The sequence below is a fragment of the Eubalaena glacialis genome, chromosome 5 (genome assembly GCF_028564815.1).
Source record: "Eubalaena glacialis isolate mEubGla1 chromosome 5, mEubGla1.1.hap2.+ XY, whole genome shotgun sequence".
NCBI lineage: Eukaryota > Metazoa > Chordata > Mammalia > Artiodactyla > Balaenidae > Eubalaena > Eubalaena glacialis.
Window position 1 is genome coordinate 2,598,101 of NC_083720.1, and position 14,683 is coordinate 2,612,783.

Below are 14,683 nucleotides of genomic sequence, written 5' to 3' on the forward strand. Positions count from 1 at the left end.
CGGCTAATGGGTATCTGCACTTGGCGGGCCCCAGTGCTGAAGCTGAGATCAGACGTGGCAAAGACAGGAACACAGCGCCCGGTGGATCCTCTTGGAACCACGCGTGCTGTGCACCCGACCCTGGCTGGACATGGAGCCCCATGGGCTGCTGGGCTCTTCCCAACCCTGACCTGCAGGGGCAGGAGCTCAGGTCAGAGTCCAGGGCACCATCCCCTCTGCCCTGCCGTCTCTACCCCATAACTTCAGCGCCAGACCAGGGAGGGCCCAGCCAAGCCCACCAGCCCCTCCTCCATCTCACGCCACAGAGATTGGGGGGTGGGGCTGGGGGCGGAAGAGGGGCCTTGGAGCTGGCACAGTGGCCTGAAGCCGCTCACCTCACCTGAGACTGAAGTCCCCTAGCCCAGCAGACACAGTGACGCCTCAATGACCTCAAGGTTTAATTAAATACTGCAATATATTTGTAAGGACTTCTGTACATAGTACTTCCAGTGGCAGATTTTTAAGATTTTGATGCAAACTGTGACCTTGTAGCATAGGGGACCACCACTCCACGGGCAGCTGGGAATTGCGTTCTCAAAAGAGGTGACGGCTGGCTGTGTTGAGGGAACGGGGCGGCCAGCCGGGGGTGGGCGGGGCGGGATCATGGAGCTCCTCCTCCCGGTCCGCGGCACTATCCTTCCGGCTCAGGCCCCTCGTGGCCAGTCCCCATCGCGCCTTCCCTGAGGTTCTGCTGGTGACAAGCCACCCCTGAGCACCCAGGCCCATCTTCAGGAGCCGCCGGCCAGGCCCCGGGGCCTCAGAGCTCGTTGTGGCGAGCCCTGGAGATGCGGCTGGACAGGTCCTGCAGATGCTTCTTTACCTGCGGGAACAGCACAGGTGAACCAGTTAGCAGATCTGCTCGTGACCCGAGATTCGCAGCCTGTCGCCGAGAACTCCTCAGCTCGGTGATCCTGCTGTCCAAGTACCCACCCATCTAGAACGGATCATAAATAAATCATAAAGGCAGCTCACTAACCGCAAACAGCCCGCAAGGAACATTATGAACGGCTAGAAGCAGGAGAGCGACGAACAGCGCTGCTTCCGCTCTCCACCCCCCTCAGCCTCATTTCTGCTTTCATTGATTTGGGCCCTTTCTCGTTTGCTTCTTGATGAGTCTGGATAAACGTTTATCAGTTTTGTTTATCTTTCCAAAGAACCAGCTCTTAGTTTCATTGATCTTTTCTATTTTTCTTTTTTTTAGTCTTTATTTCTGTTCTGATACTCCCGATTCCTTTCTTTCTACTAACTTTGGGTTTTGTCTGTTCTTTTTCTAATTCAACTGTAAGGTGAGGCTGTTTATTCGAGATTCTTACTTCTTGAGGTAGATCTGCATTGCAATAAACTTCCCTCTTTTTTTGCTGTGTCCTCTAGGTTTGGGAAAGTTGTCTTTTTGCTTGTCTTCAGGTATTTTTAAATTTTTTCCTTCATTTCTTCAGCAACCCTCTGATTGTTTAGTAGCATACTGTTTAGCCTCTATGTGTTTGTGTTTTTTGGAGTTTTTTTTCTTGTAGTTTATTTCTAGTCTCAAGCTGTTGTGTTTGGAAAAGATGCTTGATATGATTTTCTTAAATTTACTGAGACTTGTTCTGTGGCCCAGCATGTGATCTGTCCTGGAGAATGTTCTGTGTGTACTTGAGAAGGATGTGTATTCTGCTTTTGGATGGAATGCTCCATCTATAGCGTTCATCTGGTCTAATGCGTCGCTTAAGGCCTGTGTTTCCTCACTGATCTTCTATCTGGATGATCTGTCCATTGATGTAAGGGGGGTGGTAAAGTCCCCCACTATTACTGTTACCATCAATTTCTCCCTTTATGTCTATTCATATTTGCTTTATGTGTTTAGTTGCTCCTATGTTGGGTGCATTTAAACAATTGTTACGTCTTCTTCTTGGATTGATCCCATTATGTAATGTCTACCTTTGTCTCCTGTTACAGTCTTTGTTTTCAAGTCTATTTTGTCTGGTGAGTACTGCTGTCCTGGCTTTGATTTCCATTTGTGTGGAATACCTTTTTCCACCGGCTCACTTTCAGTCTGCATGCCTATAGGTCTGAGGCGAGGCTCCTGCCAGCAGCACATGTACGGGGCTCACGTAGGAGACGTCCTACAGGGCCCAGCACCACGGTCCCCTCCGGTCACCAGAGCTTCATGCTCCGGGAGTGACCCCGTGGGCTGCGGGGGGCCTGTCTGTCGTGGCGGGCTGCCTACGGTACCACGTCATTTCAAAAGCAGCAAATGAAGACCCCGACTCGTCCGCGGCTCCTGCCAGCTTGTCCTCGTCACACGATGGCGGGCGCTGCCGCCGCGGCAGTCCAAGGGCCTGGGCTCTGCTCTCTGTTCCTAGTTCACAAGAGCCCTGCAGGCTGGTGCTGCCGGCCTTCCGCGCAGGAGCCCGGGCCGGGCGGGGACCTGGGGAGGTCTCCTCCGGCAGCCCCGGTGCTCACGGCACGTCAGAGTCCCTTCTCCACGGTCGGGGAAGCCAGGAGCACCGGCTCCCTCTTCATCCCCGCTGCGGAGCCCGTCACGGTGTCACCTGCAGGTGGACGCCCCACAAGGGGTGCCTGGCTTCCCCCTGCTCGGCTCTGCCCGACACAGGAAAGAATCCACACGCTCCCTTCCTTCTCGGTACTTTGGTCTTCTTTCACTTTTTAGGTTTCGTTTATTCTTGAATAGATAACACATCCCTGCGCAAAAGGCACAAAGGAGGCTCCCTCCAGGGCCCAGCTCCTCCGTTTTGAATTTCCTGGGCGTCCGTGGCGACGTACCATGCTCGTGCTGCTGGCTCTGAGGAGGGTCCACACCGCCTGCCCCTCCTTTTCTCACTTAACCTAAACCAGAGGCTCTGCTGCAGACGGGCCCTCACGTCTTAGTGCCTGGAAAGTGCCTGGATTTGTGGCTTCACCACGAATGACCAGGGGAGGGCGGGCAGCGGCGCTGCTGGGTCAGGTGTCCCCCAGCGAGGGGTGCTTCAGTCTCGATGTCCTGCACACCTGAGCACTGTCTGGGGTTCACATGTCACCCCATAATGGAGCCAGCGCCCCCATTTAGGGTATTTGCAAGCCCCACTGAGCCGCACGTGAGGAGCGCCCCGCACGGGACCCCTGCCGCTGCTCTGGAGCCGAGTATGGTCTCCTTGCGCCCCAGGCTGAACGCTTGGAAAACCGCTGGCTCCCGCGTCCACTCAGGAGCCTCCAAAGCCACGCGGGCAGCTCGCAGGAGCGCAGGACCTTCAGAACCAGTGACAGGCCACATATTTTGGGGGCCAGGATGCCAGTGGTGCGGCTGGAAGAGCCCAGCTCCAGCCCCGGCTGCCCGCCCGCCCACCCGCCTCGCGCGTGTACACCTCTTCACTGCTCACCTGGTTCAGAGAGCGGCCCTAAACAGACCCAGAGGCAGGTGGGGGTGGGAAGGCCTGGGCAGTCCCTGTCCCCCCACCCCGCCCCCTGCAGCTGACCACTGTGTCACTACTGCCCCCACCGAGCTCCGCGAGGGTGAGACAATCCCCTCCCCTCTGCAGAGGGGGAGCCGAGGCCCAGGGAGGGGAGGCCGGGGGACCCGGAGGCCGGCGCGCTGGTGCTGACGGAACTGTCACGCGCCCGCTCCCGCTCCCGCGGAGGCCTGGCAGGCGGCCACACACCCACCTTGTAGCCCAGCTCCTTGGTCTTCTCCTCCAACATGGCGTACCGCTCCCTGTTCCGGCTGACGTGCTCCTGGTCCCCAAAGCTCTCCACGTGTTTCAGTTTCTGATGGGAAATTTCCAGCTGCTTCTGGTAGTGGTTGTGCTTTTCAATTTTGGCTTCAAAGTGCTTAAGCTCTTCCTAGAATAATGTTTAAACAACTGAATTACCCCAACGTGCTCTTACTACCACCCTAGGGTCCCTGATGGAACTTCACGGCTGCTTCAGGAAAACACCCAGGGCAGGTGGCTGCACGCTTGGGGCCGGGGCTCCCCCGCCCTGAAGGCTGCATACCCTGCGCCCATTCCCCGTGCAGCCCGCCCAGCCCAGGACAGCTCCGGGGGCCGAGCGGGACGGCAGGCTCCGCCCTCCCGGCTGCCGTGCGCAATCATGAAGCAGCACACATGGAAATCAGGTGAGCAGCCCTTCTCTCTAAAGGGACCCACCAGAACCTGACGGCTTCAGGGGCCAAGGGTCGCAACCCTATGCGCTCCCTCCCCACTCCCACTGACCTCTTACCCTCTAGGTGAATGGCACCTGCCAGGCATCTGGTTCCCTCTGGCCCTGACCCCATATCCAGCCTGACATGTGGCACTTGAGCCCTGGGCACCCCCACACTGTCCCCCGTCCTCTCCGTTCCCCAGGCCTCCAGGCTCCCCCCACCCCAGCGCAGGTGGGCCTCCAGGCCCAACCCCTACACTCCTCCAGCGCCCCCCAAGGGTGCCTCCAGGCCCACGTCAAGACACCTCCTGAACACGTCAGCGATCTTAACTCCCCAGGCCCCGGGCAGGCTCCCCTCTCCCTGCACTCCTGTCCAAGGAGACGGAAGCTTCACACCCACGGGCCTGTGCCCTTCCTTGATCCCTGACCCCCTGACCTGTGGCAGCTTTGCCACAGCAGAACCCACCTGGAGGCAATGCCCAGGTGACCCAAAGACCCTTCCTCCCTCCGGGCCGAGCACCACAGCCCCGCAGGGTCCTACTGGCTGCTCCTCCAAATCCCTCTCAATTCACTCGTCCCACAAGCCCCGGCCTCACGCCCACTGCACCCAAAACTGAGCAGATGCCCTGAAGCCACACTGTCTGTTCACCAGAGGCCAGCTTCGTCCCACACGGGTTGCCAACCGGGGAGGCAGAGGGACACAGAGGGCAAGCAGAGAGAATGTTCCCGTGAAAACGCTGATCTGCTGGGACTAAAGAAGAGGACCTCCCCCACATTATCAGAAAGTCCACTGGGAGAGATGCCGCCAGACCCCGTGGCTGAGAGGCCGTCCCTACCCGAAAGGCCTCGAGCTCCTTCTCGGTGAAGTTGGCTGACTGGGCCATGTCCCACAGGTCCAGCACCCGAGGCTCCTCGAACCCTGCGAAGGAGCAAAGGCAGGCTCGGAGACCTGCACGGCGGCAGCCCGGGACGCCCGGAGCCACACAGGCCGCCTGCACAGTGCACGGTGCTCGTGTGCAAGCGTCCTCTGCAAGCAGACCAAGCACTCCTTCCACGCACGTTCAGTCTGCGGTTCCCGGGACCCGCTGGGGGGGCCTCGGCGATGCCCTCCCAGCCCCTGGTCGAGCCGCTACTGCCCGGGGCGCGGGAGCACTTGCGCGAGCAAGCAGGTGGAGTGTTGGGGGGGGGGGTTCAGACTGGGGGGTCCCCCTACCCGCAGCTCCAGGCTGAGGCTCAGGCGCTGCCTGCCCCTGTAGCTCTGAAGCGAAGTAAACCAAATGGAAGGGACCCGTGACTTCAGCCACCACTCCAGAGAGCACGGCGCGAGGGCGCGGGCTTGTCACCCACCTCCCTCCCAGGCTGGAGGCGGCTGGGAGCAAGTGGCCACGGCGGCCCGCCCGGCGGCCATCTCTCCAGCTGTCCCACCTCCCCAGCGGCGGACCCTTCCCGCTGCCCGGGGCCCTGGGGCGCTGCTGGAAGGACTCGGCAGGCCAGCAGCAGGGGCCGGCTGGATGCAGCCCCGGGAGGGGAGGGGCCGAGGCACAGCATCAGTTGCCCCGCTCCTCTGCACGGCCAGGCCCTTGGGGGTCCCTGCTCCCTGGCATTTCAGCAGATCAGCACAGCGGGTCCACACGGTGGTCTGGTCCCCGCACCACGGCAGCTGAGCGAGCCCAGCAGGGCAGAGTCGTGCCCCGGGGCACCCGGGCCACGCGGAGGAGCAGGGAGCCCGCCTCGCGCCCCCGCTGCACCCCCGCGTCAAAAGCAGCACCCGCCACGTGGCCAGTGCTCAGGGAACAGGCCGGAGAAGGAACGGACGGGTGACAGAAGACGGTACAAAGAGCACCTGGCCGACTTCCTGCAAGCCCGCACCAGGCTTGAGCCGCGGGCTCCTGCGGGAGACGCGTGCAGAGGCCCGGGCCATCCTCCAGGGGGCGGCACCCAGCGAGGAGCTCCGGCCTCGGCCCCTGAGCAGCGAGCCGTCTGCACGGGAGCAGAGCAGCCATCCCAGCGTGCGGGGCCGCGCGCCACCGTGAGGGTCAAAGGACACCGTGAGGCTAGAAATAAAGGTGCGTGCACCTTCCAGGAGACAGAAAGCAGCCCAGGTGTGGCCCTGGGGGCGGAAGGGCTGGAGGGGCTCTGCGGCCGTCACCCGGGCGCCGGGCAGCGGGGCGCGGGCTCACCGGCCTGGTCACCGTAGCCCTGGTGGCTGACTCTCCGCAGGCGGTCGAAGCCCTGGCTGATGTCCCGCAGCTTGTCCTTCAGCTCGGCGTGGCCCACCTGCAGCGCGTCCTCCTTGACGCGGCTCACGTCCACGGGGCTGATAACGTTTTCGTGGATTTCTGCGGAGCCAGAGGCAGGAGGCCATGAGGGCCGGCCCTGGGCCGTCTAGATGCCGTGGTGCGCCGCAGCCCCAGCCCCGCTGTCTTGGGTCCCGAGCCCCCCACAAGTCCCCCTGAAGTCACACCGGCAGTGACAGGACAGAACCCATGGCACCGCAGAACGGGTTCATCTGAACCCACGCTCACAGATGCGCGTAGGCACCCCGACGGGCTCCTAAACGCTGAGATTCCTGCTCAGAAAGCTGGGAGGCCTGACAGCATGGCACTGCCCCCAGCCCCCCAGCAGCTCTGTTCTGGAACACTCTGGAGCCAGGGCCGCCTGCGGGGAGCACCTTCGGTCCTGCTCAGGGTCTCCAGCAGGACATTGTACTCCTGGACCTTCTCCTTGTGATGCTGGAGCTCCCGCCACAGCTTGTCCAGTTCTTCACTGGAGAACTTCCCAGAGGTCTTCGCCTGGAAGGAAAGCCACCTCCAGTGAACACCCCCGTGGGCCGTGCTCACCTGTCCACACCTCGGGGTGCACCCTGCCAGCCATGCCCACCTGGGGTTAGTTACACGGGTGCCCCTGTGGATCACTCCCGCAGGCCAGGCAGGACCCTTGCTCCTGGGTGGAGTACTCAGGCCCAGGTCTCGGCCTTTACCCCCCTTCGCTAGGGGACGCGGGGGCAGGAAACCAAAAGCCAAGGCCCGACGCCTCCAAGGCGGATGGCAGCGCCGAGGGTACCTTGTGCCACAGCTTCTCCAGCCGGGGGTCCTCCAGGCTGTGGTCGGCGGGGCCGTGGCTGATCAAGTTGCTGCTCACGGCCCGGGCGTCCTTCCTCCCGTCCAGACCGTACTTGGCCAGGATGACTAGGAGAGCGCGGGAGGGGGTCGAGGCCGTGGTCTGGGGGCCACCCCTTCCTCCGCCCGCCCAGCTCTCCTGCCCACTCAGGACCCAGCGGAAGGAGCGTGAGCCAACCCGGGGATCCCGCTCTGCCAACACCCCCCCCAGCACACACTGGTGGCCTCGGGGTTCCTGCCGCGCGCTTCCGGCCGACCCCTCCGTCCCCTGACCCGCGGTGGAGAGCGCGGCGCGGCAGGACGCGCTCAGCATCCCCGGGACTGCCTGTAGGACCAGCTTCACAGGCTTGCAAAACCAAAACCTGCAGCCCGTTTCTGTCGTGGGGTGAACTCCAGCGAGGGCGGGAGAGGACGACAGTCCACCGAATGGACGGGGCGGTGGCCAGGGGAAGCTCTTCCACGGCCCAAGTCATATTTTTATTTGCAGAAAAGATTTTCTACAAGGAGAAACCTCAGCGTTGGCAGCTTCCGGTGAAAAGTTAACAGCGGTAGCCGGGAGGGGACACTGGCTCAAGCCTGCTGCTGGCCGGTCACTGTGGGGCAGCGACCAGGTGTCGTCTGTCAGTAGCGCCAGGACACAGCGCCGCCCAGAGCCTCTGCGCCAGACGGGGGCCTGCGTCTCAGCACCATCGTCACCAACACGACACGGCGGGTCCACTAGGCACCCGGAAGCAGCGCTCCTCAGCAGGGCCGGGCTGCTGGGTCTGCCCTGGAGGACGCCCCTCCCAGCATCTCCTCCCGCCCGCCCTGCCCTGAAGGAACGGGCGTCCTTCCTCCCATCTACAGACAGTCCCCACTGCCCCCTCCAGGCCGCACCCGGGCCTCTCTGGATCCGGGCTTCCCTTTCCCCTGTGCTCCATCCCTGAGGTCCTCATCCGGGCAGTGGCCCACCTGACCCCTGACCCCCAGCACCTCCTCTGACAAGCGCTGGACACGAGTGGTCCCCACGGGGGCCCTGCGGCCCACCTGCGCGGCCTCCACACCCAGCTCCTCGCCCCGGGGCCCACCCTCAGCTGAGCCAGCCCAGGGAGCGCCCCGCTCAGCCTGACCTCGCCTCCTGGGGCTTCACTTCCCTGTCTACATTGCCTGTGCCTCAGAACTCACCCTGCCCAGAAGCTCAGCCCACTGGAAGCCTTGAGAGTGAGCTGTGAAGAGTGTGTGTTCCTGGTGTCCAGCCTGCGGTGCGGGCATCGCGGGGAGGGAGCTGACCACCGGCCGCCTCTCCCTGCCCCCCACGCTCCTCCATCTCCCAGCCCCGGGCCACCTGGACACACCGGGAGCCCTAGATGCAGGGTGGGCCACAGGGGCCACAAGGCTCGGACCGGCGGGGGCCGTGCTCTTCACACGGCCAGACCCTGGGAACATCCCCGCTTCCTCGTCCAGGTGACCGTGGGCATCTGGCCATCCCAGCCGCCTCCCTGGACCAAGCAGCCCTGGTTGCTTGTGCACTAACGCGGCCAGACGTCCTCGCCCTGGCCCTCCCTCCCACGTGCCAAGAGCCTGCACAGGACAGCCTGGCAGCTGTGCCTGCCCGCGGCTGAGGGTCACTTTGCCAGGGCCAGGCTCACGAGGACAGCCCCGACTCTCGTCTTGCCCACAAACCAAGTCAGAGTAAGAAGCTGGGGCCCGAGCCTGGGTGACCGCTGCCCTTGGACTGAGAAGAGACATACCGTTGAGACTGCGGGCAAGCTTTGCCTCTTTCTCTCCGTCTTCATCCAGGCCTTCAGCCTTCAATTTCTTCCACTTGAACTCGTCCCGTTCTTGTATCTTCAGATCAGCATGGAGCTCGGACAACTTCAAAGGAGGAAGATCAAGCTGCGGGAGGAGAAAAGAGGACACGTGATCCCCAGCTGAACGATGACCAGCGACAGCCCGGGAGACACTGACCTCAGAGGGCAGACGCCAGAGACAGGGAGGCGGAGCCAGGGTCCCAGGTGGCCAAAATCCTGCATGTGCTCCCACGAGAACCTCAAAGGGACCTCTGCCCGCAGCGTGAAGACCACCAGCCCTTACACCCCGAGGCCGCTCTCCAGCCTCGTCAGATCCCAAGTCCCCAGGGAGCCGCCCGCCACCAGCGGCCTGAGTGTGCAGGTGCTGGTGGCCCAGGGGCTCCTGTAGCAGGACGCCTCACCTTCCCAGCCGGGGCCCTGGGGAGGCTGCGAGTGCGGGGCTCCCCCCGGGTAGCCCTTGGGCGCATCAGCTCCCCGGATGGCTGTGCCACCCCAGGCAGGCACTCCCCGCAGATGACAGGACAGCGGGTGAGGGCGCTGGGACCTGACCCCTGCGCACTTTCCTGGCTGTCCACATCCCCAGGAGCCAACATCCAGGCCGGAGCCCCGAGCTGCAGACTGGTGCCCAGCAGCGTCCGAGGCTCTGCGTTTCACAAGGGTGAGTCGTGATCTGGTGCCAGCCTTCCTCTGAGACGTGGAGGCCCGCGGGCTCAGGGCTGGAGGTGCCCCGGGTGACAGTGGTGCCCCCAACGGCAGGCACGGAGCCCAGGCAAAAAAGGCCACTCTCCGGACCCTCCTAACCTCAACTTGAAGTTAAATGTTAATGGCTCATGTGAAAAGAACCAGTTAATAGACACCAAATGCAAAGCAGGCTCTGTCAAATATGAAAGTGGAGTAAATCACCTACACCCATGAGACAAGCAGCTGGGCAGGAGGAAGCCGCTCCCGGGGACGGGCGCCGCCGGGCCCGCATCCTGGACGCCCTCCGTGGAGCTGCTCTCAGCCCGGGGCCTCACGAGCCCGGCACCTTCTCCTCTGCCTCTGCAACTTTCACAATCACCCTGCAGGCTGCTCGGGTAAACTGAGGCCCAGGGAGGTTAAGAACTGGCCCAGGACACACGGCGAAATGTCGCTGGGTACTTTATCCTTTCTGCTGCTACCGTAAATGGGACTGTTTCGTTAATTTCCTTTTCAGAGCATCTGATGCTGGTGTACAGAAATGCAACCGAGGCTTGTATGTTGATTCCGTATCCTGTAACCGCGGTGACTTTGTGAACTAGATCTAAGTTATTTCGTGAAGTCTTTAGGGTTTTCTGCATATAAGATCACATCATCTGCAAACAGATACTTTTATCTCTTCCTTGCTGATTTGGATGACTGTTATTTCTTTTTTCTTCCCTAGCTGTTCTGACTAGAACTTCCACTACTAAGTTGAATAGAAGTAATGGCCTGATTTTTAAAAAAACAGGTGAAGACCTTGAATAAATATTGCTCCAAACACAACATCCAAATGGCCAACAGGTACATGGAAAGACGCTCCACGTCACGAATCATCGGGGAAATGCAAATCCAACCCCAATGAGGTACCGCCTCACACCCATGAGGATGGTTACCATGGGAAACAAACAGAAAACAACTGTTGGTGAGGATGAGAAGAAAAGGGAACCCTCGTGCACCGCTGGTAGGAATGCAAACTGGTGCCGTCACCGTGGAGAACAGTACGGAGGTGCCTCAAAAATGAAGACGAGAACCATCAATACACTGGGATCCAGCAATCCCACGTCTGGGTATTTATCTGAAGGGACTGAAATCAGGACCTTGAAGAAAGATCTGTGGTCCCATGCTCACTGCAGCACTATTCACAACAGCCAAGAGGGGATGGAAGGTGCGGGTCAAAGGGCACAAAGTCAGTTATGCAGCGTAAGTGCCGAGGCTCACTGCACAGCGCAACACTCTCCGCTATTTACATCGCATACTTATTATTTAAAAATTCGCCAAGAGGGTAGATCTCACCTTAAGTTCTTATCACACACACACACACACAAACAAACTAGAGGGCGGGAGGATACTCTGGGAGGTGACACGTGTGTTTATGGCACAGACGGTGGTGATGGTTTCAGGGATGTACACTTACCTCCAAACTCATTAAATACGTACAGCTTTTTAGAGGTCAACCATACCTCAAAAAATGGTAAAAAACCAAACCAAACCAAAACAAAAAAACCAAAACAAGTCCCTGGGAAGCAGCGTCCACGCAGGCCTCGGCCTCCAGCCACAGCTCTGCACTCTGGCCTGACAGCCCCCTTGCTCACAGCGTCCGTAAGTCCGCTAAGGAGCCCCGAGGACAGAACACAGCCCTGCCCGCCTCTGAGCTGCTGTAGGGACAGGAGTGCCGGGTGTACAGGTGACTCCTGGTCGCTCGGCCGGCCCTCCCTGAGTCCTCCCCGGAGCAGAGGATGTGGTGCCTGGGTGCAGAGAACAAGGCCGCACACAGGGACAGCGGGGTTAAGACATAATTCACACGCACGCGCGCGCGGCAACCCCGGGAGGGAGACGCCATCCAGACATCTCCACAGGGCCACCCCTCAGGACGACTCCCCACGGCTTCACCCACCCCCCAGAGCTCCAAGGACGGCTCCGGCCCCTCCCTGCTCAGGAGCCTTGCGACACCCCGGGAGAGGTCACAAGACCACGGGGCTCTGGAAGTAACCCTGTGCCTGCCGTCTGGCCCACAGCTCTTCTAAAGCGCTTGGATCAAGAGGAACTGCACAATTTCACAGCAAGTCAAGACTGGAGATGCTGGGCTGTGATGAAGCAACACCAGTAGTTCCCTGAACTGGTCTCACGGGGGGGAGGCCCCCTACCATGGCATCTGTGGACCAAGGCGGGACTTGCCCCCCACCCCCGTAGAAAGTGGGCTGGAAAGAGAGAGCGAGGTGGGCGCCTTCATCAGACTCCTCTCCCTCACCCTGGGTACACGCTAGCATGACATACTATGAAACTGTTTCATATTTAGAAAACAAAGAAACACTTGATGTTTTCAGAGAGCACGTGTCCAAGGCTGAGAACCCTGGCACAGGTGTGCCGGGCGCCCCTCACTGCCCTGGGCACCGGCTCTGAGCAGCGCGAGTGCCCACCCCGGCCCGGCCCGGCCCGGCTTGAGGACTGCACAGCTTGCCTCCCAGGACCAGCTCCACCGCCGCCCTTGAAGCTTCTCAGCCTAGAGGGCCCGGGACAGGCCAGCTTGTATTCCGTGGGTCTGCCTACCCGCACGAGGCGTCCGGATGTGAGGAGGGACCCGGAAAATGCCACCAGGCATGGACCCCACCCTGGAAGGTCTGCACATTTCATTCAGCAGAAGATACTTGTACGTGCAATTGTAGAATTCAGGGCCAAGGGGCCCGGAAAGATCATCCAGTCCAAGGCCCGTCCGTCCAAGGCTGGGGCAGGGTTGGGGTTCCTGGAGAGAGTCAGACTCTCTTGGACAGATGTGACCTGAGGCTGCGAGGTCACCAGTGGACTGAGCATGGGGGGGTGGCGGGTTCAGGCGGGTGCAGCTCGAGGGCAGGTGACGGCCAGGAGGTGTGAAGAGGCTGCCCAGGATGGCAGATGCAAAGCAGCATCTGGACGGACAAGGCGGGGCTGACCAGGACAGCCCTGCAAGCAGAAGGGCTCAGGGCAGGTTCCTGGACACAAGATCCCCTTCCTCCAGGAAGCCCCCCTGCTTCTCCAGCCCAGAGTGCTCTCTCTCACCCGGGCAGGCTGCACACACACAGTGGGCCCTGACAGCTGGGTCCCCAGCAGAATCCTCAGGGCCACTGGTCTGGGAACAGCGCTGGGCCTGGGGGCATCCACCCGCCCCTGCCTACCCTGCAATCTCCCTGCCACATCCCTTCCCCAGCCTTTACCCCTCCCCCCGCCTTTCTTTCCCGCCGGTTTCTCCTCTCTTCCAAAACTTAGTCCTTACTTTGTTTTACTCTCCTTCTCAAGGACTCAGGAATGCTTAAAACTGGAAGACTGGATCTAATGAAGATGCTGAGGCCCAGAGGGTTGGGGGAAGTTTGTAAATACCCATTTCACTAAAAACAAACCCCACCTAACAAAGGAGGGGCCGTTATGTTAACGAGGAGGCCGCTGGTCGAGGTCACACCCCAAGCAGCAAGCTGTAGTTCCAATTCTACCCCCAGGTGGAGTGACCTTGGAAGCGCCCTTTGCCCTCTGGGCTTTGCTGCTTTCTTCTCTAAAATGAGGACGGTCGGATTTCATTCACTAGCATCTTAAGTTTCAGGTGTTCTCCTCTCACCTCACCATCTCCCCTCACCCGATTTCACAAGAACTGGCTTGCTTCTAGGATTTCTGCTGTCCTTGGGCTTGTCTTCATGCTCAGCATCACCTGTTTTTCTTGTTTCTCCATACAGAGAAAGACAATGTAGGAGAAAAGGCAAAAACCTGCAAGGCAGGAGACCTGGGTCTGCCTGCAGGGAGGGATCTCGGTCTCAGCTGCAAAGCTGCCAGTTCAAACTGGCGGGGCAGCCCTTCTGCCCAGGCACCACGGCCTCCCCAGTCTTCGCCTGTCATCACCAGGCCAGGGTCCCTCTTCCCGGAGGCGCCAGGCAAGGGGTACCCACACCTACATCTGCGGGCAGGTCTGAGGCTGTCAAAGGCTCAAGGCCCCGGCCCCGTAGACCCCCAAAGTTAGAGGAGACCCGGGCCCCGGGGACCCCAGGATTAGAAAAGACCCCGGCCCGGGCTCCGATGTTCCCAGGATTAAAGGAAGCCTCTGCCCCGCGGACCCCCAAAACTAGAGAAAGCTCCGGCCCCGCGGACCCCCGAGGTAGAGGAAGCCCCGGCCCCGCGGACCCCCGAGGTAGAGGGGCCCGGCCGCCGCTCACCCGCTGGGCCTTCTCCCACAGCTGGTTCAGCTTCTCCATGCGGAACTCCCCCCCGGGCTCGCGCTTCGAGGAAGGCTCGGGCTCATTCTTCTCCCGCGAGTACTTGCCGCCGTGGCCCGCCGCCGGCCACGGCCCGAGAAGCAGCAGCAGCAGTAGTAGCGGCGGCGGCCGGAGCTCGCGCAGTCCGGTTCGAACCCTCCGCGACGCCATCTTCCTCCTCCAGACGCGGAGACCCCGGCAGCTGCGGGAGGGAAAAGGCCCTAGCCCGGCCCCGCCCACCAGGACCCGCCGCGCTGCCTCTTGGGAGTTGTAGTCTCTCCCCGCGAGGCCTGTCCAAGAGAGGTGGCCGGCGGACTACAAGGCCCGGGGAACCCTGCGGAGGCACGGGGGCGTTTCCTAGGCAACCACGCCGCGGCCTCATGACGCCGGGCGTCGCCGATTGCAGCTAGGGCTGCCCTAGCTGGGATTGCGGGGTTGCTGCGGACTTGGTGGAGAAAAGAGCCCCGACCCCGCAGCCCGGATTGACCGGAGCGCCCTTTCCCTTCGACTCCGTAGAAAGAGTAAACAGTTCAGAAATCGGGAGCGTGTCTGCTGCACCTTAGATAGTTTCTGTGTCATCTGCCTTGGTCTTGAGCCTTCCTTGTCATTATGGTCTCTGGAAGGTGGCCTCTGCTCGGCACTCCAGCGTCAGTGTCTCTGTCAGGAACCCTAGACCCACCCAGCCCAC

The 14,683-nt window shown here is 61.0% G+C and overlaps 1 protein-coding gene across 1 annotated transcript; it reads right to left on the reverse strand.

Moving 5' to 3' along the window:
* Positions 1-435: 435 nt before the first annotated feature.
* Positions 436-14,216, reverse strand: LRPAP1 (LDL receptor related protein associated protein 1). Its single transcript, XM_061191909.1, has 8 exons — positions 13,957-14,216; positions 9,005-9,149; positions 7,219-7,343; positions 6,827-6,947; positions 6,336-6,494; positions 4,992-5,074; positions 3,679-3,855; positions 436-859 (listed from the first exon to the last, which is right to left on the reverse strand). The coding sequence occupies exons 1-8, from the start codon at positions 14,164-14,166 to the stop codon at positions 797-799; spliced, it is 1,083 nt and encodes a 360-aa protein (XP_061047892.1). The 5' UTR covers positions 14,167-14,216; the 3' UTR covers positions 436-796.
* Positions 14,217-14,683: the final 467 nt, after the last annotated feature.